This window comes from Brienomyrus brachyistius, chromosome 1 (assembly GCF_023856365.1).
Source record: "Brienomyrus brachyistius isolate T26 chromosome 1, BBRACH_0.4, whole genome shotgun sequence".
Taxonomy (NCBI): domain Eukaryota; kingdom Metazoa; phylum Chordata; class Actinopteri; order Osteoglossiformes; family Mormyridae; genus Brienomyrus; species Brienomyrus brachyistius.
This window is the reverse complement of record NC_064533.1, coordinates 14551932-14579755: the sequence shown is the minus strand read 5'-3', so window position 1 is coordinate 14579755 and position 27824 is coordinate 14551932. Positions and strand designations below refer to the sequence as shown.

Sequence of the window (27824 nt, the reverse complement as noted above, 5' to 3'; positions counted from 1 at the left end):
CGGCAACATTCCAGGCACAGGTACAGCAATTCTAACCCACTGAGTCGCGTACTATCCCCTGGATTAACCAAAGACGTCCTTCTTGTTTGCTGGGACACCACCTACACACTGCTGGACACAGATTCCCCCAGCCAACGGAACATATGGGGGGGGCGGCCTGCCAGCTCTCCCACAACACAGCCGGCGTTACGGAAAACCTAATTTTCAAAACAGAGGAGTATTTTGTACATGTATTGCCGAGAGTAATTATGAATCAGGATTTCCTTGGCACTCCAACCTCAATTTAGTATAGTTTTCGTTTGAAAAGCACATTTGAGAACACTTAATATATTTTTCCTAATTCTAACAAGTACTGGGAGCAATATTCACCTCCATTCCATGAATGTGGAACTAATTCTTTGTTTACAATAGTAATAAATAGGCTATATGATTGGCTGCGATTCTTTTCTTTAATGTGAAGTTTCTTAGCCTGCTCACACATTCGATATCCCTACCCTTTTATATTAGACTACAACAAAAAACAGTCTTGATCATTAAAAATCAGCCAACTGTATTATTATGGAAGTTCAGTTCATGTTTTAATGCCGTGAACTCCGGCTGTCTGCGGAGAGCCATCGCATTCGTCAAAATGAAAGGTCCTTCTGAGGGGTTGGGGTGATGGATCACCCTCTGTGGCCTTCAGCCTTTCTGAATAGCTGGTGTAAAGTAACTCAAAGCTGTTTTTTTTATTTTTAATGTGTGTGCCCCTTTGCCCCCACCCAATTCCCCAGGCCATGCCATCCATATTAAGACGATAAAGGCCCAATACACAGCCCTTGCGGTGGCTGACGGCTGACATGGCGTTTCAGGTCACCGAGACGCGTTTAAGCAATATTCGGGTTCATTTGGTGTGACTTCAGAGCCGCTTAATTATTTTTCAGATTGTTTACAGTCTTGTTTCTCCATTTTAGAACAATGTGGGTTGCAGCTGTTTCCTCGACATACATACTAATGCAAAGTGTCATGAGGTCATTTACCAAACCAATCCCTGAAAGTTCTCAAAATTTCCAGATCTCTCAGGAATATTGGCCAACTTTGACTAAAGTTATTAAAGCGTGAAAGGTGTATGCAAGTATTTTTTTAGGTCTTAGAAAGCATTTCTTTGAAGGACTATTTTGAAATCTAGGCTATTATTCAACAGACACCCCTCCTCAAAAAAAAAAACAGTACAGTGAAATTATTTTGAAAATAATTTAATGGAAACACATTAATAATTAAATACAAAAAAACTGAACGATTTATCACTTATAATCACTTGGATATTCTCTTTAATCAGCGTTTGACAGAGTTGAAATTGCATGTCAACAGAGTTCTTTGTGGACCGATCCTTGAGCACTGATGGACTGAGGGAACCTGGAAGACCTCTCGCCCCATTTTCGGCCCGTGGCAGACAGTGTTGCACATTCGGCAGTCTCTACATCAGTCTCGCTAGCACACGGGTCACTGGGGATCCCAAAAAAAAATACTTTCCCCTCCTGGCGACCATTCCACACGCCAATTCTTTTCCACTTTTTTTGATTATTTTCCAAAAAAAGCTTAAATTAAGAATTTTTAAATTTCCCTCACAAAAACAAGGAAAATTAAGACAAATTATCACTATGTGGGACCGTCCTAAAAACAAGTTAATGTCAACATCACAGAAAGATGTCACAGGCATTCAACTTGAACCTCAAGTAAAATGGAAAATAAAAAAGAACAATACGAGAAAAAAAAAAACCAAAATTAAAATAAGGAAAGCAAGACGTCTGTCATTTAGCAGAGCCATACTTACGTACATGATGTAAGAGGATAAAAGTGGCCCAGATATCGGACAACCAGGAGTCCATTTGTCTTCCAAGATGCCGTCCGATTTCAAAGTGCTCTCGGCTAGAGAGAACACTAGGTCTGGGAGGTCTGACAACTTGCCAAGTCTGCCTCTCGAGCTAATTTAGGCTCATAATTATTTACGTCTATTTTGAGAGAATTAAATCCCTTTTTTTTGGCCGATAAAGGGGGACAAATTAAACTGTACTGGTGGTTCTGTGATCCTTCTCCTGCGTTCTCTCTGAGCCTGAATTTAAGAGCTCGTCTAGACTCACTCCGACCTCTTGGCACGTGTCAATGACCTTTCTCAGTTTATCAGTTTTACCTCCTTCTGCGGCTTCGTACAGCAGGCGCTGCGATGTGGGGCGGGGGGCGAGGTTCGGGGGTGGACGACGGGAGCGGGAAGGTGAGAGACAGAGACAGACAGATGGACAGGAGAGGAATGTCAGCAACGTTTTGCCAGTGAGGAGGTATGAAATTCTGTATTTTGGATCGAAAGAGGAGAGATTACATCTTTCCAGAGAGCGGCACACAGAGGCAGCTTCTGAAGCGCTTGACGGAAAACACGGCGCACCTGGAGGCATGAGAGAGAGAGAGAGAGAGAGAGCACCACTGGGATGTGGGACTGCAGGGAGGTGTGCTAGCAGCTGCAGCGGCTAGACGATACAACTACTAACAAGTCACTCTTCTTGCATTATTTAAAGGGAAACAGAGGAAGGTAGCAACTCTACAGTTAGTACTGAGCCCTAAGCAAAAGTGTACACAAAATCATGTGAACCTCGAATAAAGGCCAATCGAACCAGAACAGGAAGCCTAAGGTCAGGTCTGTGTCAGGTTACCGACCTGCCTGGGATTCCTGCTCCCCGCACTCACCTCCGCCTGTCCTCTGAGCTCCGTCTGCACCGCGATAGCTCTGCAGGGAGAGGGGAAGACTCAGAAAATGGGGTTCGGCAGATGCTCAGCCAGTCAGCAAAGAGAAAAACACGAAGTGGTAGTAAACATCCAGTATGGGGTGAGGCGGGGGGGGGGGTTTGACTTACATCTTCCAGGTAGCGAGGCAGCTGGGGAGGGAGCTGCACAACATCCGCGTCTGGACCTTGAGGTGCTGGATGTTGCCGTCCTGCCACTCACGCTGCAGGAACCTGAATATGACCGCGGATAGGAAAACATCACGAGAGACGAGCGTCACACAGATGCAGAAGAACTGTGTGTGTGTGTGTGTGTGTGTATGGGGGGGTGCTGGAACGGCTCGGGAAAGCGAGCAGCAAACTAAGGAGACAGCAACATGGAGCTGAGGCTAGGAGCGCTACATGCAGCCAGACAGTTTGATGCTCAGGCAGCACTTGCAAACCATTCTGGCCGCAAGTTCTGCAAAAACTAAACAGCAGAGAGAATGGGGAAGCGGGGGATGAGTTCGGCGAGTACCTGAGGACCAGGTCAGTGTTGCTGGGCATGAGATAGCGGAGATTCTCCAGGACATAGGAATGCTGGGACTGGGGGAGGCAGTCCAGATAGAAGGAGATCACCTGCAGAGCACATGGCGAGGCTTTCAGACACAAACACACCAGGGATCCAAGTTCTGGATCCCGAAGCTAACAGCTATGGGCTGAGCCAGGAAGGCGAGGATCTCCCATTATGGGTACAGCCCGACCCCCTAGAGACCCAACAAAATCGACATTCATCCTGTAGCCAGAAATGGTGGAAGCCCAACAGATCCAGGACGGGCAAGAAACATCAAACATGACCATCTTAGCACCGTCAGCCTGTGCCGGAAACAAACTGTGTCCTTTATGGGAATTAAAGAACATATCAACATTTACATTTACAGTATTTGGCAGACGCCCTTAGCCAGAGCGACTTACATAAGTGCTTTAAGACGCTGCGATGAATTTTTCCGATACTAGCTCAATAAGGACCCAAGCTATGAATACTATCTATCTGAACACTCTGTTGAGAAAGTCACATTCTAGTCCTGGGAAAATGTCTTCACAGGCAAGAAAGCTTCCTTTATGATGGGGGAGTCAGGGAGACAAACCCATCTCTCATTCTGCTGTCCAAGCTCAAGACTTTCCATGGACTCATCTACCTGGGCATCTGGGGGGCAGATGGGGACCAGGAGAGCAAAGGGGAAGGTGCTGCTGGGTGTATTAACAGCCTGTAGCCCAAGACTGGCTCACGGTCAGTACCTTGTTGTGGAATCTGTAGTTGCTCCAGTAGTGAGTTGAGCTGAAGGGCACAGTCGTTCTAGTGGGGACTGTTGCTAGGCAACGGTGCACCAGATCCCTGAACATCTTCAGGTCTCTGCTCTTGCACTGAGGCCCAAGGAACTTACTACTGGTAAAGAGGAGATAACTGGGGAGAAAGCAGCACGGGTTAGAGCCCAAAGCAGGCTTCACGCCACCAACCCCAACAGCACACCAGCTAAAGTTCTCCCATTGGCCCGGCTATAAACCAATAGCTACACAAAGCAGCCAGCACGCTAAACAATGGGTCTCATCTCATAGAGCTCCCTTTTAGCATTAGCAATGCCAGCCAACCCGCTGGGGTATTCTCAACGCCTCATTCAAGACGGGCAGCTACACGCGACACAGGCAGGAAGGCCGCCAGCCGTTCAGGGTCCTGCTCCAGCCACCAAAGGGAGGGGCAGGTCGTTTTCCTCTTCTGGGCAAGGCCCGAGGAAGAAAAAGATATGATAAAAAATCCACGGCGCATGCAAGACGGCTCAGCAGGCGAAGGTTGCAGGAGAGGATGCATGGCACTTACTCCAACCACAGCTGCTGCACTGCGTCTTCTTGCATGACAGTGCCCAGGGCCCTCTCAAAGGCATCTACTGCTTCCCTGACGCTGGCGTGCACGGACTGCCAAAGGCTATTTGAGAAATGACAATACAGACAGCTCACAAAGCAAAGGGGAGCCAAGGGCCAGCGGACCGACACTGCACCGCTGTGTGGCTCAGTCCAGTGCATCTGGGGGCGGCGATGGCGGTGAAGGAGTTCATGATGTCCACCGGCAGCCCCACGTTCCAGCTCGGCCTCAGTGGTACTCACCAGTAGATGAGATACAAGTAAGGCATCTGGCTGACGAGCTGGTTCTGCAGGTGACTTTTGATGCGAGGGGCTTGAAGTGTGTCCTGGACTGGGATACCGAGAATGTAGCTGCAAAAAAAAATTCGTTTTTTAAAAATGTGACGGATGTTACTCCCATGCCTTCTTACCGTATCGCTCAAGCATAGGGCGTTACGTAAAGTACAGCTTGAAGATTCATGCAAACCTGATGTCATTTTCAAAACCTCAATTTACCTACAAAATCCTTTGCTTAAAATCAAAGCCGGTCCTTGTTTTTCTTACAAGGGTTCATATTCACAAATTCTGCGTTGCTTAGATGAATCGATGCAAGTCAGGCAAAGAATTACTACATGTGTAAAAATAAGTGAATCAGGCAATACGGTTCCATTGAATAAATAATAGGGTTGACCAAAGACCCAATAAACCACAACAAAGCTTAGGTGGCCTCATATTTCCTCTAAATCTGGGGGGGGGGTAACCCTCCACACACAGGTGAGTAACACACCACACCACGATATGATTCAGAGACCTCAGATGACCTCGTTCTTATCGGTTTCCAATGCAAAACACTTCTAGATTCTTCGCTCTACTGCTGCAACATAAGCCAACCGGCATGGGATGGTAGTCAACAGGACACCTTCTCGCAAAAACACACTGCTGGTTGTCTTAAATTTTCAGAATAACACAAGGATATGGATTTCTGGAAGAACATACTCTGGAAAAAAAAAAAAACAGGAATTGATCTCCTGGCAAAAACCAAAACAACAAAATATCTTTATCCCAACTATCAAACAAGGTAGGAAAGAGCAGAGTCTGGCATAGGATTTTGCCTACAGACCGTGACAACTTGCCATATTTCAGGGAACCATGAGAAACAAACCAAAATTGCGTCAGTTGCAGTTTGCAAGCAGAAGTGCCAAGAACAGGTTCTAAAATAAGAGAGTCATCAACCATTCTGGTAAACTTAAGAGGAAACATCAGATTAAGAAATTTTACATTTTCAAATGACCCAAACCTCAAATCAACTGAACATATTCTGGACGGTCAAGAAATGGGCCTGGGGGGATAGAACAAACAATTTTAAAAGAGGGGGGCTCAGAGATAAGATTAATCGGTAATCACATGAAGAGCCTTAGCTGCTACAGGCTGAGCCAAAGCCCGCTGCAGAAACTTCTGCAGACTTAAAATTAATAAAAACCTTCTGTTTATCCACATAAAATATGGGAACTATGAGATACGGAAAATCCTGCACATTTGCCTTACTGCCTAGAAGCAGCCATTAGACCTTAATGACATCACAAAAACTCCTATTCAACTGCAAAAGCAAAACAGCAAAGCAGGAACCACGTACACAATAAGGAACTCAGGTCTGGGTATCGAAAATTGGAATTCAAGCACTTCTGACTGGTTCAAAAGAGAGATAAGACCAGCAGAAAGGAAGCCCTGTCTGAAGAGGCTTTTGTCAAAGAGGGAGAGGGTATCAGATGAAGAGCTCTGTGTTGTGGACACAGAGACCCCCGTCTGCCCTGAGGCATCCCAGAACGTTTCGTACCATCATTCACCGCGGCCATGCCTGGGATGACAATGCCTTCCTTTATGCAGTCTCCATGAAAACCCAGAGGTTCAACCCTGATCGCTTCTTGCGTTCACAGTTAACTGCACACCACCTTGAGACACCAAGATCCCCCCCCCCCCCTCCAAATGTCCCCCCGCGTGCCGATGAACTGGGGGAGCGTGATGGCAGCCGGGAGGCGAGTGCTGGTCTGTGTGTGCGCAACATCAGAACGTCACTCAAAAGGTGCCGTCTGTCTACAAACCTGCCGGCCGTCACGTGTGACGCGGCTCCCCGCGGCCGCCAAAGGGCTCGCGCTCCAGCCTGGTTCACGGTAAACAGCGCAGCCAGAACGGCCCATCTCAAGTAGGGGACAGGAACTGCACTTTCTTTCTGTCCATTAGCTGCCAGGCGGCTGAATACCACATTTACGCTCTTGAGCGACATTAGCGATAATGGTGTTGGGGGGGGGGGGGGGGGTGGCGGCTACCTCTTAAGTAAACAACCTGACAGAACAGAACGAGTTTGAGAGCGCAGATGGGGACAGGGATTTCGGCGCTGAGATGGTTTACTTTACAGAGAGATGACGGCGTCTGCAAAGACTGATGGACCGAGCTGTTTGTTTTAGCGGAGAAAGGCTTCCGGCCCACAGCTCATACTGTCAGTGACTAAAATGAAATCTCGGTAAAAAAAAAAAAAAAAAAGACGGGTGACAGACGGCACCCTTTCTAAAAAGGGCATCAGTACATCATTACGGGGGGAATGAGATGACATGGGGAGAAGAGTCAGTCATTGTCACTGGGGAGGCGGAACTGCCTCTGTTTCTCAAAGAACCTACCACAGCACATTTACGGGACGCTGCTCGCCTGGCCCGTCCTCGCAGAAAGACACAACAAATTCCTCGAACAGCGGCACTGTGGCGGACGACTTCTCCTGCAGAGGGACAGATAAGATTGCGATGGATGCGGAATGATATTAGGTCACTTCATGACGTAATCCCAGGTGGCGCTTTCAGAAGGAAAACAAAACTAAGAAAAGAAGTATCATCACTGCACTAAGAGTAACATGCAGCTGCATTGTAGCCAGAAAGTCAGTGCTGTGACTTGTTAATCCTTAAATTGCAGGACTTCAATTAATGGATCTAATTAGGACATCTCCTGGCTTTGGAGATCAGGATAATTACCACTGGATGATTACTTTAGAAAGCCAGGTTCGGTATTTACATAGGTGTGGTGGTCCAAAGGATTTATTTCAAAAGATAAAATAAAAATCCTTGCAGAACTGGATAGAGATTCCGGCTTGAATGTTCCAAACTGTTCCCATAAAAGATTATGGGCAATAATGGGTTTTTCCTGGCACCTGCTGAACTTGGGATGAGCTGACGATTCTTGTCGTCTTTTCCAGACTAACCTGAGAAATGAGGAAACTGTAGGCGCGATAGAAGATCTCGGCATTGTGAGGATTCCGAGACCAGCTGCTCAGCCATGTGCTGACGGCCTGGTCCATATGTGATGACTTCAAGTGGAGCCCCGCAAGGGCTTCCAGCAGGGGGCAGCACTGAGGACATGACTCCAGCAGCGACTCGCACAGTGTCACAGCCGACTCCAACCTGCAGCACAGGAGAGGGCATCGGCACCCATGCTCATGCCCAGAAAGTGTAACAGACGTGGCCACGCCCCTTACTTTCCCAGCAGCTGGTTGAGGGCTATCAGATTGATGTAAAGAGGGAGGCAGGCCAGAACTCGTTCACTGGGCGACAGGGACTCGTCTGTGCAGTGATGGACAGCATCTGCAACACAGGACCAGTGATGAGATGCCAGCCTTCCACAATACACTACAATGCTAATCACAGGGTCCTCCTTATCCATAGTCAGCATTTCTGTTCACCATGAATTAAGATAAAGATCTTAAGTGAGTGAATGGTGTGTGAGTGTGCCCTGCGATGGGCTGGCCCCCCATCCTGGGTTATTCCCTGCCTCATGCCCATTGTTTCTGAGATAGGCTCCGGACCCCCCGTGACCCAGTAGGATAAGTGGTTTGGACAATGGATGGATGGATGGATAACTCCACCAAACAATGAGAACAGCTGATCGCAACATTCAACAATTTCTCTTGTCGTCGACAGCAAGCACGTTGATATGCGGGCACTCACACACCCTGACCGCCTCAGAGGAGCATGTCACGTCCATGCGCACCCTCACTCATGAAGAATGCGTCAGAAGCGTTTCCCAGAATGCCGCATAATAAAGCGAATCATTGAAGAAACGTCTGACGCTCCCAAAACACTTGTCACGGGAAAATCTGTGCAAACAAGACGTTCACCGGGATCCGTGAACCAGTTCTGACGGTAACGGCCTGGGTTTACTGGATCCTTGGGGGAATCGAAGATAAATTGGGCAATTAACCCTTTGGTGACTGGGGGGAGGTGGGCTGGATATTCAGGAATCTTTCCACATTATTCCTCCCTTCCAGTGACCTCTGCCTGACCCCTGAACCCCATTTTGGGTCACAGGGGGTTCCCTCCCGTAAGCCAATCCTATCCAGGCCTGAGGGTCCGATGGGGTCATTCTGGGTCACCATCAGCTCAGTTTACATTTTTCCGACCCAGTTTCCTGCTTGGATTTGTTTGACATCACATACTTAACCATGAATGATCATCACTGCCTCTTGGGTACTGCAGGCAATGCTTCTACACTTCAGTCTCGCCTGCTGCTCACTGGGATCGAGTCCCAGGCAGGTGTAAAGCTTGACTGGGGTCGCCCTTCTCCGTAACACGCCTCTTGGCTTTCCTGCTGCCGTTAGGTCAAATCAACAGCTGTGTTCTCTTTTATAGGCCAGATTTTACAGGAAACTGAGAACAGCGGCGAATAGGGGGGAAAAAATCCAGGCTCCAGAAAAATGTGCAAAACCTCCAGAACATTAATCTCTTACGAATATTTATATTTTTTTACATTCTGAAGCACATAGCAGATGCTTTTGTCCAAAGTGACGAGCTAGAGCTCTGCTTAAGAGCCCCATGCTGACATAAGTTCTCTGTTGGCCACGGGATTTCAACTCACAACCTTCCAGAGGAACAGATCACTTCTCCATAGAGCGATAACCTACTTGAAATGCATTAAAAAGTATGAATATGCTTGAAGATAAAAATAAAGCAAACGGCAAGCTTGTTCTCACCCATTTGGGTGGCTGTGTTTCCGACGGAGAGCGAGATGGGCCATGCAAAAGACAACTTCCCCACGGAGACCAACAAAATATCCCCGTTCTCTATTCTATTTGATCTGGTCAATCCACCAACCCTCAGCCCGGCTCACCTTCAAAGAGGGCAACGAGGACGTCGGGAGCCAAGCTGAGCTCCCGTGCTGAGTGCCAGGGCAGGACAGGGGCCTCCTTGCACACGACCCGGGAGGGACTGGCGTCGGCGGGATCGAACAGGCAGGCCGGCAGGCTGCCGAACTCGCTGAGGTGGATGTAGCAGAGCCAGGCTAGAGCTCGGTCGGTGGGACGCAGCCTCTGGGCCAGGCTTAGGGTTTTGCCAGGGGGCTTCAGTGCGTCCTGGGCCAGACATGGGGGCGGAACACTGAGACACATCTAACCACACAATCTCAAATTTTAAAAATGGCCTCATTCATTATTAAAACTTGTTTTTCACTGTGGCAATACTATATTCACAGTGTGGAGGCTTCTGGTAATGGATAGTATGTGCGCAATCTGGTGAAAGCTATTTAAATTTATATTAAATTTCATAGCAGGGGGAAAAAAAAAGGTGTAACAGTATGTTACTCGCCATTTACTGATACTGTGTCAAGGAAATACTTATGGTGTATATATGGGTCTGTGTTCCAGCCAATCAAAACAGGCCACACTGCCCCGTCCCCTGGAGGACTGACCTGTAAGATGGCCTGAGCATTCTGCCGGCGTCCACAGAATAGGCTCAGCTGAACCCTGTACAGCAGCGACTCCAGCAACTGGAAGGACAGAAGCTCGGAGGTGGTGCCCTCCGCAGCCTCTTGCAGGTATTGCAGCATGCGTCCGCACACGTAGTCTTTGCAGTCAAAGGAACTCTCAATGCTCAAATACTGTTGGGAGGGGGGGGCAGGGGAGGGGGGGGGGGGAGGCTTAAGAATCTATTTCCATATTTCTGAGAAGTGCTGGCTGAAGAGTCCTGGCAAGGGAAAGCGATTAACAGAGACATCCAGAAGCAGAGGTAACTGCCAGTGGGATTTACAGAACAGGCCACCGTCACCTCACAGGCTGAAGGAGCTGGCAAGTGTCGGAGGGGAATACAGGCCGTGACTCACTCCAGTCACCCAAACATTCAGCAAATGTTTGACGCTCACCCGTAAAGTGCAATGAATTACCCGCCAAATCACTTCCAGTATGTGGATATAAATCATGTGAAGAAGAGGTTGCATTGGAGGAGAGGACAAGATGGCTTGCTCAAATTAAAATTCAGACCAAATCGCAGAGCAGAAACTCTGGGCGACAGCCGGACGTCATGGCGACCGTGCAGACTCACCTTCCACCAGACCTGGCAGTCCGGGGCGTACTCCACGGCCATCTCGCACATCTCCTGCACCTCCTCTCGCCTCGCCCGCCTTGAGAAGAGTGTCAGGTAGTGGCACCACACTTCTGGGTGGTGCCTGTTATCCTCCAGGGCACGTGACAGCGTATTCAGGGCAGCATCCAGGCACTCCGACGCCGAGCTAGAATGACACGCAGGGGGTGAAGATGGACCTTCAGGAGTCAACCACACTTATCATACTAATATAGAAGTTTGGAGGGGGTGGCAGGAGCCAAACGGCGATCAGCTGTTGAACCCTAGACCGACCGCTGATCTAAATAAAAGGCTGCCCACCTTTCCTTCTGAGTGAGGTATTTGTAGGCTAGCTTTATCCACAGCTGTACATCTTTGGGACTCTCCAGCACGCTGGTCTCCAGGTTCGAGATGTCGTCCGTCTCGCCCGTGAAGTAGCGGTCGTCGTCCTGAGTGATGCAAGCGTCCATGGTGGAGACCCCGGCCCAGCAGGCCTCGCTGCTGCTCTCTGGAGGCAGGATGGGGAGGGTGCAGACCGTCAGATAAACCGGAACACAAGCTCCATTTCTAGCTTGAGCTGCACAAGGTCACTTATTTACTGCCTTTCAATCGACAGTAAAGAGGACTTCCTGTTCTGCACAGGGGATTATTACGGGGCGTCTACTTTTTCGGGACAGGAAAAAAAATAAGAGTAGAACTAGCGAAGGCTCTATCCCTACGGACCAAACCCAGTTTGCATGCAGGCTCTGCAATTAGACAACTCCGATGACCAGGGGCCACACCAGCAGGACGCTAGCAGATGCGTATCTGGACTGCCCTCCACATGAGCATCCACTAGGGACCACAAATGGCAAGCTGGAGCTGCAGTCCCCCACTGACCTCAGCGCAGACACTTTCTGCAGAGACCAGTCTCAGAAGAGACCTTTTAGATTTACGATTGCATTATTTCCAATCCCAGGGGCTGACTAGGTTAAATGTGTCACGATTTCCTGCCGGATAAAGTTACGTTTATGATGCGTGTCACTCGCTTTCACACAAAGCAGCCCAAAAGGGTGGCATCGCTCGATTTTACTGGCACACAACTCAGGACAGCGAGAAGACCGAAATATTCTCGACAGGTGTGCTGCCTGTGCCAATCTTCAGATAAAACAGCTAATGTCCATTTCCTGCTTAACAAAACCTGAATGTAGACAGCAACGACGCCGTTTGGCTACACGCACCGAACATGATGTTGGACAATGAAATTGTTTTTGTACAGGACACTTGAAACACTGCGTTCTACCTTCTCAGATGGTACAAATCAATAAGCAATAGAAATAATGAAGACCAGGTCTGCACTTAGCGGAATCACGTTATTTTTATTATAGGTTGACAAAGGCCTAGCGTAGGAACATTTGCATTGAACCCATGGCAGATCCCAAATAAAAAGATTCAATCTTCTATATTTCTATTGTACATTTTAAAAATGTTCCAGCTAAAAGGAACAAGGCAGGCGACATGTTAGCCAATAGCAGGTCAGTAACCGGGGGCACCACCCCCCTGAAGGTGCTCTCTCACCGTATTTGACAGGCCCCGTCTCCTCGTCTGTACTCTCCCTTCCGCCCTCCGCATCCGGGACAGAGCTCGGCTGGGGTCTCCATTTACGCCCGTCTTTGTAGGTGGTGAATGGGGGCACTAGTGACCAGAGAGAGAAGTTAACGCCTCAGATGAGTGATACAAGGTCAGGGTTGAGCCGGGGTGGTTTGAGTGGGGAGTTGGACCCACGTACCGTGTCCCCTGCTCTCGTTCACCTTACTGACAAGCAGCACAGCCTTCTGGTCCATTCCCATGCGGTCCTTGTTTGGGCCAAATAGCTTGCTGATGTATTTTTCTGTGGGGTGGCAGCACAGAACCACATTAAAGGTAAACAGCCATGCTAGCAGTTAGCATTCCAGCTACACTGTAGATATTATACCCCATCGCTTACGATCAAGTAAACATGCACCATCAAAAGCGAGGCAGTGGGGGCGGTTTTTAAAAATATAAAAGACTAGTGTTTTAATTCCTACTCTACCATTGTATTGGGGCAATTCCACAGAAAAGTTCATTTGATATTACATCCAATATGCTGAGAAAATGCTACACATTTCTAAAATGTAAATTTATATATGAATTCTGAGGCTGTCTATATTTCAGCCCTCGGATTGCAAAGGGGTGGAAAATATCCGGAAACTTTCCATTCTATGGGAGGTTAAGCTGGGGAATTCTGGAAACATTCCAAGTTGGAAACTTTCCATGGGGGTCATTGGGAATATATGGTAATTAATGGGAAAATTCCCAGAATTCTGCAGCCCTATTCAGCCCAAGGCTACATAAAAAGGTATGTAAACTGGCTCACTGACCAAGCTTGCACCTGCTCTGGGGCATTTTGTCAGTGAGTTTTACTGTCATACTCATAAGGCTGAAATTACGAATGTTTTCGTAAATACAATACAGAAGAATATCAGAATCCATATCACAGGGGAGGGGGAGAAGTCGGTCACCTGTGGCAATGCTGATCTCTTCATTGGTGCTGTTCTCAGAACAGCCAATCAGAGGCAAGCTGTAGGACAGGATGTCCTGGAAAAGCTGGTTTCCTTTCAAAGAGCAGTCCCTCATGTGCTGCCTGCAAGGGGGCCAGAGAGCAGCCTTCCATAAGAGCAGGAGAGGCGTGGTCATGCCGGGCCCCTGGGCCTGCGGGACCCTCAGTCACTCACCAGGGGCAGCCGTCGTCGTTGCACGTGCCGGTCAGGTCAAAGCGGCAGAAGCATTTTCGGGGCTCGATGGCATTGCTGTAGGACAGGGAGCTCAGAGACAGCTTCTCCTTGGTGCGAAAATACGGGCTGAACCTGGGGGGGGCAACAAAGAGCACGTCAGAGGTCATCCCTGCGTGGCTTCCGAAGACCATTTTGCTGAGGTTCAATGGAAAATGATGGGTTAAACGGCAAACCTGTATGACTTGAAGGCCAGTAAGGGACTGTGATACGGTCCAAACGGTACCGGCTTCAGCTCAGGGCGGCTGCCTTGTTGGACTGCAAGATCCAGATCTGTGGGGAGCTGCCGTATGACAAAATAGCTAAATAAGCTTATTTGGCTAATTAGCCATCGAGTAGAATCACTTCTACTCACATTAAACGCAATCACCCTCTACCACCACATTGCGGTAATTAAACCACTAACCTCTTTCACTGCACTCATATGCATTTAACCTTAAATACCTGCCTTTTAAAACTTGCTTCCTGTTAAAGTAACTAAATGATGTTCGTGGGTGCCCTAAACGAGGAGGTTTTGCACCACTTATTTTTACACTGACGTTAGGATGCGAGGCGGCCATGGCGTGACCTCACCTTCCTGCAGGTTGGCGTGCCCAGGGTCCCGACGGCGAGGGACGGCCCCATCTCCATGAGCTCGGCCAGACAGGTGGACTGCCGGTATCGCTTCTGCAGGTCGCCCACATCGAGCCCCAGAAAGAGCTCCGGCTGGGCCAGGCCCTTCTTGCCGGGGTCAGTGGCCTTGCTGGGCGTAGCCTTCACAGGCGTGGCCTCGGGGTGACGGAGCTTGGGCTTCGTGAAGGAGCCCGACTCGCGGAAGGAGCGGCGGCGCCCGCCCGGGGGACACGGAGACGACGTCTCGTCTTCTGCTTCTGGCTCCTCATTTGTCAGTACAAGTTTGTCCTGGGTAAGGTCATGTAGAGAGGGCTGGGGCAAGGGGTAGGCACTAGGGGGGGGGGACTGGGGCGGGGACTGGGGCGGAGCCAGCGCCGGGGACAGCTCCGCCTGCACCTCCCGGTTGCGCAGGGCCTGAGCGTCCTTCAGCATCTTGATCTTCAGGGCGTACTCCGACTCCAGCTGCTGCAGACGCTGCTTCTGGGCGATGAGTTCGGCAAACTGCTGCTCTGAAGTGCGGGCGTGACCGTCGAGGCAGAACAGCTTGCTGGGCTGGAGATCAGGAGCGGGACACAGAAGCAAATTACCAGAAAAGTCCCCCTAAAGGATGCTAAGCCTCAATAGTTTAAGAGCAACAGAGTGGTGGGAGGAATGGGGAGCATGAATTCTGTGCTCGTGGGAGGTGAATCCAAGCAACTAGAGGAGGCAGGACCAAGACATCTGATTGGTTGGTAGCTCTTCCTCTTGTTAATTAAACCTACCACCTCTACAATCTAATTGGTTCAGAGAGATAACCAATCATTTTTCGTTCTGCCCTCAGAACTATTTTTGCGTAATACTCCCAGGAGAGAATCCTGTTCATATAGTAGAGGTACCGCTTGGCTATATTTTCAATAGCAGCACAGCAATAATATTAGCATAGCAAAATGGAAAAACTGCAGCCTGCACTCACATTCAGGAAGGACATGTCGCTCTTGCGCTTGGCCCCCACTCGCCCCGCAGCCGCCCGTGCCTGCGCCAGGTCCCTCTCCAGCTTCTGGGCCAGGTGTTTCTTCACAGATACCCGGTGCTGCACCCGGTGGATCTACAGGAGGCAGGATTAACCATGCAAGGGCAACCTGGGTGAGCTCATCACTAAACTAAGCATCGCTAAACTGAGGGTAGAGGAGCTCCAGCTCCCATAAACATCAGGAAAGCCTACTGAGATACTTTGCCCTCCCTGTGGCAACTAGAGACTCAGTCTGAGCACATACCACTAAGTTTTCAAACTGAGACTGCAAGACTAGACACTGATCAGCCTGCCTTTGCCTCACGTAGACTACAGTCAGTTCATTCAAATAGGCTAACAAGCCACAGCGGCGGGCTCACCTGCTCCTGCAGCTTCTTCAGGAGGACGGTGTTGGCATTGACGATCTTTTCCGAAGCCTGCAGCTGCTCCTTCAGCTTGGCCACCTTGGCTTCGGCCACCTTGAGGAACTCCTTCTTCTTCAGTTCCTGCTGCAGAAGGTGCTTGAGGAGCGCCTCATCTTTCAGCAGCAGGTTCCTGGGCAATGGGGGAGAGGAGGACGTCTGCCATTACCGCTACCTTATGGCCCCAGATGGAAGAAACCATTAATCCCATTGCAGTCATTCAGTCCCACAGACATTCTGTCCAGGGACAGCCCTCGGTTCCACCTTTACCGGTCTAGCACTCTGAAGCATTGAGATTAACCAAGACATCCAATACCCTTATTTGTTTAGCAAAGAACTTCAGGCCGATGGAGGAACATACTTGTGTTTCGTCACTCGGTTCTGTGCCTCAGTGACCTGGAGCGTAGCAGCCACTGCCCATACTTTGGGGTCCGGCTCTGTGTTTGCGCTAGCAGGCGATGAGACACCCCTGCCGGGGTCCAATTTCAGAACCCTCTGCTTCTCCCTGCTGCGCAAGGGGCCACAGGTTTTAATAAAACCCGCGTGGAATGACCTACCCATAACCAGCAATATAACTGAATAAAGGAATCACTTCACAGTCCCACAGTTCCCCACATTCCAGGAGATTAGCCTTTGTGAAATACCTGGCGATTTCCTCCTTAAGTTGGCGATACTCCATCTTCTTAGCCTCTGGCAAGGCATCTGGGGTTCTCACGGGGTTATTCTCCTTCTCAGAACCCGACGTCATCTTGGGCTTTGCAGCCTACACGTCAATAAAGGACCATTAAGTGTCCCGGAACATTACGGGACTCGGGTGCCAGTTTGCAGAGTCCCTCGGACAAGCTTCGAGACAAGGCCGGCAGTACCTCTGCCGTCCTCCTGGCCTCCTTGATCATAGACTCCAGGCCTCCGAAGACGATGCGGGTGGAGTCGGGGGTGGCGCTGGGGGTCTCCCCCTCCGAGTCGCTGTCATCAGAGGCATTGAGCTGCACCACCACGGCCTTGTGTCGGGGCAGCTATGGGAAAAAACAGAGGCCGGGCTACTTAAACCCCCCATAGACATAACACAGCTTATCCTCCCTGGAGCCCTTAAAGACAAGGCCAGCCAACTCCCCTCAATGCCCTTGAGTCTGGCTTTAGCGTGCCGCTAACCGCGCACTCACACATGGACAGAACACTAATTACACGCTTCGTTTCATTGCCGAATGGCGGCCGGTGTGCAAACTGAGAGGAGGGGGCACCAAACAAACACCATCCGGATGGCTTCGCTCTGCACATGAAATCCCTGCCAAAACTCTTTCAGGTTCCAGCGATGCGGCCGGCAGGAAGCGTCAGAACACCCCAGTCAATTTAAAAACATATTTCACTCGCTTGGGGCAAGTTAATCTGCCCGAGTCCTGGAATAAATTTCGCAAGTCTAACTTGACACTCCCTTAAAATCTGCAGAGTGACCCCCCCCGACCCCCCCAGAGTGATCTGTCCATCAGGGAGCCTGAGGTTGCTTGGACGATAGCGTGAATAGGACCCCCCCCCCACCCCAAACCCTCCCCCAACCTGAAACACCACAAAGGGAACCCACCCGAGTATGACATCACCACACAGCACAAGAGAAGGACCCATGCTGTTGGGCAAGGCACAGACTTGGGCGGAATAAAAACAAAAGAGGAAGAGGAGCAGGATTCAGGTTCCTTTTAGCCGGGACAGGCCGTTGCCCGCGGTAACTGAGAGACACCAAAAACAATGTTTGTGTTCCCTGGCTTTCTAAAGCTAAACGTCTTTTTGTCCCCATTCCATGCAGCCCCATGCCGCCAGACCCGAAAACCCCAAAGACAGAGGATTCAGATAAATTTAGCAGGCGCCCTATAAAAAGCTTAACAAAACGGCCGTTTTCCCGTCTTCCACGACACACCAATATTCCACACTACACATGAATTTACGTGGTCGTGCCACATTACGGCTCCGTACTTCATCTGGCAGTGGAGAAGGCTGTTCAGAGAGGGATGAGAAAACATTTTTAAAAATGACGGGAATTCCGGGCTCCCATACTGAAGTCGAGGAGGTGGTTGAATGCAAATACTCGTTTTATCCGTTCAGTTCATTTCAGCGAAACAGGGTGGATACATTTTTAAACTGAAGTTCCTCAAATATGATCAGAACAGGGGCTGGGCCTCTTCTCATACTTCCACTGGAAGTACAGATAATTTCCAATAACATCTGAAAACAGCATAAAAGTTTCTAACAGAATGACTTTGATTTTAAAAGGTGATGGCATTTCACAGAAAGAAGCAGACCGTGTCACACATCCCATTTCCCTGCAAGTGCCCAAGGCTTCCAGCCCTTTCCGTAAACCTCAAGATGCCCGACCTACACTGTAGCCAACGGGGCAAAAGAAGCCCAACAGTATACATGTACATATCTCTGCACAAATGTACTGAGCACTAGCCATTGTGTAGCACTGACAGACGGGAAGTCATTAACAAGACCAAGTCGACCACCTGAACGAGCATCACGTCCGATTCCGTTTTCTCAGCTTAAGGTGAATTCCACTCAAAGATGGAGGGGGCAGACCATCCACACCCACCAACAGTGACCATGGGGGGATACGGCTCTGCAGGGAAGGTTTCAGTGCATGCGAGGTCGATAGTATGACCCCAGGACTTGGCAGAATAGTCCCGTCTCTGGTGGGCCCTTGAGCGAGGCCCTTAACCCCCCAAATGCTGCAGGACCCCAAGCTTCACCATCATATGCATACATACAGTCAGTCCTGCTACAATACGACTAATGCTTTCCTGAAAAACACAAAACTTAGTAACCTGCACCAAACACAATGAAGCAAGCAACAAAAACAGGGATACCAGTGACCAATAATGTAATTACGTGAATTTAAAATTAGAAATAACATCATTATATCAAACGTTGCATAAGAGTCTTAGGAGTGTTACGCGAGTTGCCTGGTGACCACTTCAACCGAACGTGCCAAACTCACTAACATGTGGCTTGCAGAGAGTTGGGAGTAGTGAGTCAGAGCCACCATGCTGGCAGCATGAACAGAGCACAAATACAACAGATTACGGTAAGCGGGGGGGTGCTGAAGGCAACATGGCTATAGACAGTCTACGAAACACAAATGGAAGTAAAATAAATTGTAAAAAAACCAAGGTGTGTTTTTATATAATTTGCCAAATATTTCTAGATTTAGAATCTAAGACTGAACAGGGCAATGTGTGGATGTAAAAAGTTCGATTCTTTTAGACTTGAAAAACAGCTTGACAGATTCACTATAAAGAACCAGTTCAAAAGAATGACTCATTCACTAGTCGGATATCACTATCATTCCCTTAGCTGTTTTTGCATGGAAATAGTGTTTCTCGCCAAGACGATACTGCATTGTAGTTCACATGGTGCTTTTCTCTCCGACACACAAACACACAGGTGTTCCTATATCCTTGTGAGAACTGTCCATTCATGTCAATCCCAATCATGACACCTTTAACTCCGACCTAGCCCTAACCATAAGTAACTAAAAATACAAGACTTTTGGCATCTTTAGTTTTTTGATTGCAGTTAGATTTTTAATGAGATTAAGTTTCATCTTTTTGACTGGCCTCTGGTCCTCACAAGGTGTTTTATGTCAGGATTTGCTGTCTAGTGAGGTCCTTTGGCCCTCAAATACAGTAAAAAACTGGCACAAGCACACGGACGGACGGACGGACGCACACACACAAGCTACATATCACATCACAGACATTTGTAATATTGGTGCCTAATACACTATCTATGCTACAAAAAAGATTACATTTACCAGAAACTATAGCTAAACAGTCCTTATCTACTAATTCACTGTCTCAAATAAGTGGTGTTGCTGCGAGTTGCATCAAACACTGTTCTGTCATGTGCGTCAAACTTTTGGTGCCACAATACAGCTCTCATCATTATTTTATGCATACTGCTAATCCGCTCATCATATTGTGGGTGTTAGTAAATGACTGCATCGGACCAAAAAGGCAGCATCTGGTCAAATTATATATCCGTTATTTAATTATGCCGGGTAATTACTGCACACGCACACATATCGCTATCTGATATCGTGCAGCACTAACACACACATACATTCCAAATTTTATGTGGGTGTGTGTGTCATTTTCACTGAACACAGGACGTACCACCAGGAGACGGCGAGAGTGCCCACGGGTGAACTTCGCACTCTGGCCTCGCGATGGTGCCTCCGCTAAGCCACTCTTGGGCGCCATGTGGAAGATGGGACCCGCCAGGGGTGATGGGGGGCCGCTATTGCTGGACGTCTCCTGTTGAAGGATAAACACCATGGAAACGACGGCTCACTTGCTTGGACTGAGGCACAGATCCTGAGTGATAAATGGTGTTTTAACCTGATCTCTCAACACCAGACGCAGGAATGAAATGTTCCGTTCATTACAGCGCAGTCTGACATCAGACACAAATCGATACCTGGCCAGCAAACCATAACCTCCTCTATTTAAACTTTCTGCATAAACTTAATTACCTAAACAACATCGATTCAACCCGTGTTTGGCAGGAAAACGATTAACAACTCATTAACGAAAGCATCTTTCTCCCGGACACTATTATAAATGTATCGAGCTATGACTACATAACATGGGAGAGAGCGCCCTCTACAGGCCACATGGAGAACTGGCTCAGGGATCACGATCCCCACCTCGGATTTGACCGCACGCTTGTTGGCCAGGGACTTGAGCAGCTCCTCTCGCAGCATCATCTCTTCCTCCTCCTCTTCATCAGCAAAAGGGGGTTTGGGGGGCTGCTCAGGTTCATCTGGAGGCAACGGGGGCAGGGGTGGGGGTGCTGCCATTGATGCCAGGGCAAAGGGGTCCAAGTAACGATGGTCTACATCTTGCAGAGCCTGAGACAAGAAACGGCCGAGGTCACAAAAACGTTCTGCTGGGGCAAGGCCTCCATGAAGTGTACAATGCCAGACGCCCAACACACAGCACCCTCCATCTTCACAGCGGAGCCACGGGTGACAAACAAGCCTTTTGGGACAGACACCCACCGCGCTGTGGGGAGGAGAATCCACAGGAAACGCCGGTATCTGATGCAGGAACGGGGGACCCTCACCCAGAAGGGGCTCGCGTGTGGGAGAAGCAGCTGTTCACAAAATACACGAAAGAAAATCTCACCCTCAAGGCAAAGACAGCCGGTTTCATCACTACTCTCACACTATAGGCATCACTGGCATTTGGGTCATGAACAGGAAACAGAGGGGAAAATCAATGCGGACGTTTCTCTCCTACCCGGTGAGCTGGTCTCGCTGTCCGTTTCCATGGCCACCTCATCGTAGTTGTCATACTGGTAGAGGTTTCCAGAGATGTCAAAGCCCTGTTTGCCCAGAGACTTCCTGTGTTCGGAGTCTAAGGACTGGGACAGAGAGTACCGTATCAGAACCGCAACATCCATCACGGCGGAGCGAAGGCTGCTCCGGCTGGGTGGTGTGGGATAAACCTGAATGCTGTGGCTGATATCCACGCCCTTCTCCATGGAGACCGTGTTTACTACATCAGCGGGCCACTGGGACTGCCATGAATCATACTGGGAAGGGCTGTGCCTCATACTCTGCCAAATCTTGAACATCTCCTTAAATACCAGTGTTTACATGCTTTACATGATGTTTTCAATCATCCTTCGAGAGAGTAACGATCATTCTCATGCTCCTCAGGTGATTCCTTAGTCCTGGCTTAAAGAAAAGCATGTGTCTGTTAAGGGGTATTATGTACCGAGGAGGTAAATTAAAGTTAAAACATGCTCCTTTCATCCTCTTTGCACCCACTCATGCAGTGCAGGGTCACGTGGAGCCTGGAACCTATCCGAAGGAGCTTGGGGAAAGGCAGGAGACACCCTGGATGGGATGCAACTTGCAGATACCAATTAGACGGTCTATGGAGTCCAGAGAGGAATCATTTATATTACTTTTTACACATATCTACTTAGCAGGTGGTTTTCGCTAAAGTGACACATAAATGAGGACAACTTGGAATGAACTAGCACAACTGGAAATGCTAAGGATAAGGTCCTTACTCAGGGGCCCAAGAGTGAATACTGTCCGCCACGGGATGTAACCCCACAACCTTCAGGATGCAGGCACAGGTGAGTGGAGGACATACAAGCCCCTTTGTTACCCTGCAGCCATGAGTCTCATGCAGCTGGTGAGAAGGAAGCTGCGGGGCTAACCTTTCCGCGTGGCCGCCGCTGGCCCCCCACCAGCTTCATGAAGCGATTGTACTGCTCGTCCTGATTGGAGAGGTCGCGGATCTTGCGGATCTCGTCCTCCCGCTTGCGTCGCTCCTCTTCCTCTTGCTGCTGCTCCTTCTGATGCTGCAGCTTCCAGGTGCGCAGCTGCTGCTTACGCCATGCTTGCTTGGCTGCAGAACCTGCAACCGGGAAGGGGGGACACGTTACTGACGAGGCATTTCAGAACCACAACATAACAGGTTTCCTAACATGTGTGAAAGACTGCATGTGCCCCACGTCATTTATTTTTATATAGCGCCTTTCGTTTTTTTTATAATGCCCCATGGGTGTCCCATCCAGAGCATTTCCCTGCCCCATGGCTTATGCTGGCCGGCATAGGCTCCAGGCCACCCTGTCTTGAGGGGTCTGTCCTGTCTAAAGACAGAACACTGAATGCTTTTAATGACTAATCTATGCAAAATATTCAAGAATCCATCCATCTTAAATCTACTTAATTAGTACTGGGTGAAACGAGGCTTGGAGCCTGTCTCTGGCAGCACAGTATACAAGGCCAGCGACACGCTGGATGGGAGGCCAGTCCAAAGGGCACACCCACGCGGCGGCTGCCTCACCCAGGCTGACGTTCTTCTTGCCCTGCTGGGCCTTGGCCGCCACCTTGCCTCTCTCCTGGGCCGGCTTGGCCTTGATGATCTTCTCCTTGCTCTCCTTCATAACCTGTTGCTCCTTCTGCTGCCACTTTTTGCTGGCGGACTGCAAGGCCAGGAGCCGCAGTTGCAGCTCTGAGAGCTCGTCGTCCTCGTCCCGTGGCTGCAGGTGCGACAGGGAGGCGGCCAATAAGAGGCGTCTAATTGGCGCAGGTAGCCAATCGCGGGATCATTTGTACGAAAAGGAGCCATGCAGAAATTACCCAAAATCTAGAATATGCAAGATGAAATCTTGGAAGAAAAAAAACAGAACGGAATGTTGGTTTACACCGCTAAATGCAAAGACATTATTGTGCAGGTGTCCTCGCTCGCATGCACAGAAGGGGGTGCTAAAAGCACCGTTCACATGCTAAAATGGAACCCCTCCTTTGTTCCACTATTCATCCCAACCTTGACATAGTAAGACAGGGACTTCCACAGTTTCAAAATTAGCCCCAGATGTAAGAACCCGAGACAGAATGTTTCGCATAGCTTTAGATAACAGTATCTCTGAATCATGCAGAGATGAAGGCCATACAACGGCCCTGAGAAACTGTTCATCTGTACACACTGCCTTGACAATTGCTGTGTGTCTGCATGCATGCATGCATGCTTGGCGCCCATGAAGAATGCTGGGGGAGACTGCATGCAGAGCTGAACTACTGGAGTTCCCTGGTCCAATTAGAAAATAAAATATGCTCTTCATGTGAGAACCATGTGACTGGCTGAAATTTCTATAACTACAGTGGCTAAAAAAGAACCCAGGCCAGTTTTAGCCAGTCAGCTGGCATGTCCGGTAGACCCCTCGCACATCCGGGGGGGGGTTCGGACATGGGTCTCCCACAATCTGGCAACATTGTGTAGAAGTTTTCGGTCCCATAGGAAAACAAAGCAAGCATGCGAACAGAGTGGAAAGATACGAGAAACACGATACACGAAAATTACTGCGAGATCACTGCGAAATATCAGGAGAGGCAGCTGTAAACACGCTTGGCGTCCTCCAAACCAGCACAGTATGTATATTCCCACGTTTGTTGCTAACTTTTTGTGTGTCGCCTGCGGCTTTTGCAAAAATTCCCAAAAAAAATCATGTAATTTCTTATGCCGACCCAGCAATATATCAAAACTGCGATGGTGAAATTCATGATGCGGGAAGGTCAGCTAACTGCTTTTAATGTACATTAATCACATGTGATGTGAATCTTATACGAGGACTGTACTGGACAAGGAAGGAGATGGGAAAAACAAAATAAAATCACTTACGGGCTGCGTGACTTTCATACCAAGAGAATGACTCTTCAGTCACCAACAGGAAACCACTTCCCACCACAAGACAACATTTTTACCAAGTTGTATTCATTTCTTTCCCTTTCATGTTGAAAGGCAGTGATTGCAATATATAGGTTACCCAGATCACTTGGGCATTGTATACATCTACAAACGCATATTCTATTTCCATTGAAATGTCTGGCTCTTGGGTTGAAAGACTGAAACTGGTCCGAGTGTGATGCAATCAGGGAGGATCATTATTGCACCACACTGGAGGTCATGAGACTCACATGTTTGGGGGTTGGGAGTCCAAGATGCTTGACATCACCGAGAAATTACTGCAGAATTTCATAAAAAGTGACTTCTATGTGCCAACAGGAAGCATAAAGATTAGTGCTGAATGATCTGATCTACAAAGATTACATTATGGAATTCTCAAAATGTGTATGAAGCAGCACAGATCTTTGGCTCTATTTCCTAGCAATTTCCACATCCTGCACAGTGGGGGTGCCAGGGAGGAGCTTAGGGCCGCTCTAACTCCCACAATGACCACAGCACCCCACAGCACCCCTCAAAAAACAGCTTTTCCCCCACATTTTACAATGTTTGAAAATCTGTACATTATTTGATGCCTTTTTTGCTTTTTCATACGTGTATATTTTTTGTCCAAAATTCACAAGTTAACTTGTAGTTCACATTAGTATTTTTAATCACGGCTTGTGCTTCTATACATCTTCCCTAAAAGTTAAGGCACCAGTTCTAAATATTGTAGCTCCCCTTATAGCAATGATTCCCAAACCGATCCTTGGGAACCCCAAGAATGTGCATGTCTTTACTCCCTCCCAACTCCTGTCAGGCAGAGAGCTGGAAGGGAACAAAAAACATGGACTGCCTGGGGGGGGGCCCTAGGGCTGGGTTGGGAAACACTGCCCTACAGCACCTGCAATGTTAAATCACTGGCACTGCCTCTGATGCTGCATCGCAGTCAGCAATCCACCCATAGCACCCCAAAGGCTGCCAGGGGCAGGAGCATGGAGGCTTCGGACGCTCACTCCTCCCATTTGCCCATGCCAGCCCGTTTTCTCACACGACCACAGGCAAGACAGTGAAATGCTGATTGGTGGAAAAATGCCTCTTAGAGCCTTTGAGGCAAAGGAGCAGCTATTTGGATGATAGCCAGATGGGACACGCCAGTCAATTTAACGTGGAAAACTAAACTGATCGGATTCAACAGCCTCCTCGGCTACGGCGGCCCCCTGACCTCCATTTCACATCATAAAGATGGCACCTGTGAACCCATTTAAGATGAATCACACTCCTAGTCAAGAGATGTGTCAAGCTAAGCATGGTCTGCGTGTGGTTCTGTTTACCTTCATAGGAACACCAGGACGATCCTTGTCACTCACAGAAGATATATTCGATAAGATGATATCAGTTTCCTCCTTTTCCTCATCTTCCTCTTCTTTGTCTTAAAGATTAATAATAAAAAAAAAAGTGTCCCTCAGATAAACATGGGAACTTACAATGATTACCCAGCATGCTTTTCATGGAATCCAGTTTGATCTCTGTGCCGATTTCAGATTCCTTATTATGGAAGCAGAGATGTGAGCAGGTTTCTGTCACATGTCTATGCCCAGCTGTTCAGGAAGTCATGCGGATTTAGTGTAAGACGGTCTGTACCTTTCGTCTCGCTGGGTTCAGCGGGACTGGCCCCATCCAAACAGGCTTTCTCCGGTTGTTTGGTGGTTTTCCTGTTCATCTTATCACGCTCTGCAGGAGTTGGCAGCTTCTGCCTCAAAGGCCTGAGATTGAAAGCCTGAAAAACCTTCTTCACCTTTTCTGGACACACTGGGTCTTCAGTGGCTGCAGCAGCTTCTGGTTTAATACTGTCCTCCTCTGACCCTGATGCAACATTAACACTTACGGCGGCCTGCCCTTCTTTTGGAGAAGATTCCTCCTTAGGCTTCAGTGCCATCTTCTCCTCATTCCTAATGCACTCCAGCTCCAGCTGGATCTGCTTATACTTCATGAGCAAATCCTCAAAGCTCTCATCAACACCATTTTCGGCTTTAGCAACATTATATGCTGGCTTTCGGGCCTGAGCCCTCCCAAATGCCTTCTCTGAAGGGAAGAGTCAAGGACCAAGATATTTACTTGTTAACATAATATAGAATGACACCATACATCGGTGAATACACGCCTAAGAAATGGTATTAAGCAGCCCAGACTAGTTTAATTGGGTGGGAGAGGGATGGATCAATGGACGACAATGAGCTGTCAACTGGATAGAACCAGAACCATAATCGAACCTCGTTCTCCGTGTAACCATCTACGAAATCTGGTAATGAGTATATTTCAGCTGCTCTGCGGACAGCAGAAAAATAATCTGAAATAAGTACGTAGTAAAAGTAGTTTACTAAAAAAACAAAAGCCATGTAGAAAACACTTATTACCCCGTGTGTAACTGTACACCGCAGTTAAGACGCCCGTTTTGTACGCCATCTGTAGGTCATAGTCACACGTATCCGAAACGGGTGTAGAAGGAAAGTGGAGATCGTGGTGAATCATCACGAACCGTGCGCATCCGTGTCCTGTGCTGTTACACATAAGGGGTCGCTACGCATTACCTGCATGTCCCAGCCTGTTGCATCGACGTATCAGACAGGCACGTTACATTTGAAATACCTCAATCGTCAGAAAGGTCGTTTGTATCTTAACCGTGACCGACAGAGCTGGTGCTTTGACCGACGCCGACATAAGGCGGTGTAAAGGATACGCTTTCTCAGCGGGGACTCCTTCCTGTTGTTGTAGTTCTCCCCAAACTCGAAGCGGCCCGGGGGAGGCCTCGCGTTCTCCCTCCCTCCCCCACCATCTCCCCACGTTCCCCGGTTCCAGTCTCCGCGGGGCTGATTCGGCTTCCCCCGGTACCTCAGTCGGCCCAGAGCCGTGTGGCTCCGCTCCCAGAATGAAGAGCGAGGGCAGGGGTCGCCGTGCTGCCCCGGGAGCGGCCGGTCCGGTCCGCTCGGGCCGCCCAGCAGTCTGTGAAGGGGGAGGAAGGACGGGTGAGAGCCGCGATTAAACGGCCCCTTGGCACGGAAATCCGGCCCGGGTGCCCCCATGGTGGCGGGTATTGCCCGGGCCTGGGCTTTGCTTTTTCGGTTACACCGTGCTGAGCCGACAGCACTAAGCACGCCGACGCTAGGCCTCGAGTCCCGGCGCTGAAGCTGCTTTTCGTCGGCGTCATCGTCGCAAATCTCGCCGTCTTCCAGCTCCCCTTCTTCCTTCGGCGACCCGCCAGTCGCACTGTTCTCCATTATCAGCGACAATCGTCGGCCAGCAGTCGTCGGATGGCTTCGAGGCTGGGCGAGCCCTGCTGGGTTACTGCTTTTCTCCGTATGGGGATTCCCCTCCCTTGTCCTACCCAGAAACTTCGCTGGCGTCTGTGAAATATCGCGAGACTTCGCCGTGAGATTCTTGTTTGGAGGGGAGGGGAGGGGGGGTTGTCTTTCCACTGGAATGCATAAAATGAAAGTTCATGATAATGATGATGATTAAGGTGATTGTTACTGTTGTTTTTTTTTTTTTTTTTTTACTATTAGTAGTAAATAATAGTACAATAAATGCAGTAGGTTTAATATATTATTAATATAAATCCAGTCATTTCCCCGTCATTGTAATAATATATTATTTATACGGTGCAAATGCTTTACAATATGTTTCAAGATTCAGGATTCAAGATTCTTTATTCGTGACATACATAGTTATAACAAGTACAACATGTAGTGACATGAACCCTGACCGATCCAAAGACTGTACAAA

The 27824-nt window shown here is 48.9% G+C and overlaps 1 protein-coding gene across 1 annotated transcript; it reads right to left on the bottom strand.

The window, feature by feature from the left end:
* Positions 1-1216: 1216 nt before the first annotated feature.
* LOC125748751 (zinc finger C3H1 domain-containing protein-like) lies at positions 1217-27438 on the bottom strand. The gene is made up of 35 exons (XM_049025287.1): positions 26782-27438; positions 25686-26126; positions 25376-25473; positions 22665-22860; positions 22033-22232; positions 21099-21222; positions 20858-20952; positions 20504-20707; positions 19971-20111; positions 16674-16823; positions 16452-16570; positions 16169-16315; positions 15766-15940; positions 15350-15481; positions 14359-14949; positions 13962-14068; positions 13729-13860; positions 13516-13637; positions 12762-12863; positions 12551-12667; positions 11315-11501; positions 10976-11162; positions 10347-10535; positions 9771-10011; positions 8143-8248; positions 7870-8068; positions 7298-7392; positions 4890-4997; positions 4606-4710; positions 4029-4194; positions 3268-3368; positions 2883-2984; positions 2716-2755; positions 2354-2416; positions 1217-2195 (listed from the first exon to the last, which is right to left on the bottom strand). The coding sequence occupies exons 1-35, from the start codon at positions 27317-27319 to the stop codon at positions 2040-2042; spliced, it is 5976 nt and encodes a 1991-aa protein (XP_048881244.1). The 5' UTR covers positions 27320-27438; the 3' UTR covers positions 1217-2039.
* Positions 27439-27824: the final 386 nt, after the last annotated feature.

What these genes read in the sequence shown, in the direction of transcription:
- LOC125748751 (XM_049025287.1), bottom strand. Translation starts at nt 27,319, where the DNA reads ATGGAGAACAGTGCGACTGGCGGGTCGCCGAAGGAAGAAGGGGAGCTG. An exon ending in GAACGAGAGCAGGGGACACG is followed by an intron (nt 12,668 to 12,761) that starts GTACGTGGGTCC and finishes TCTGGTCACTAG; the next exon opens with TGCCCCCATTCACCACCTAC. An exon ending in TACCTCACTCAGAAGGAAAG is followed by an intron (nt 11,163 to 11,314) that starts GTGGGCAGCCTT and finishes GTGTCATTCTAG; the next exon opens with CTCGGCGTCGGAGTGCCTGG.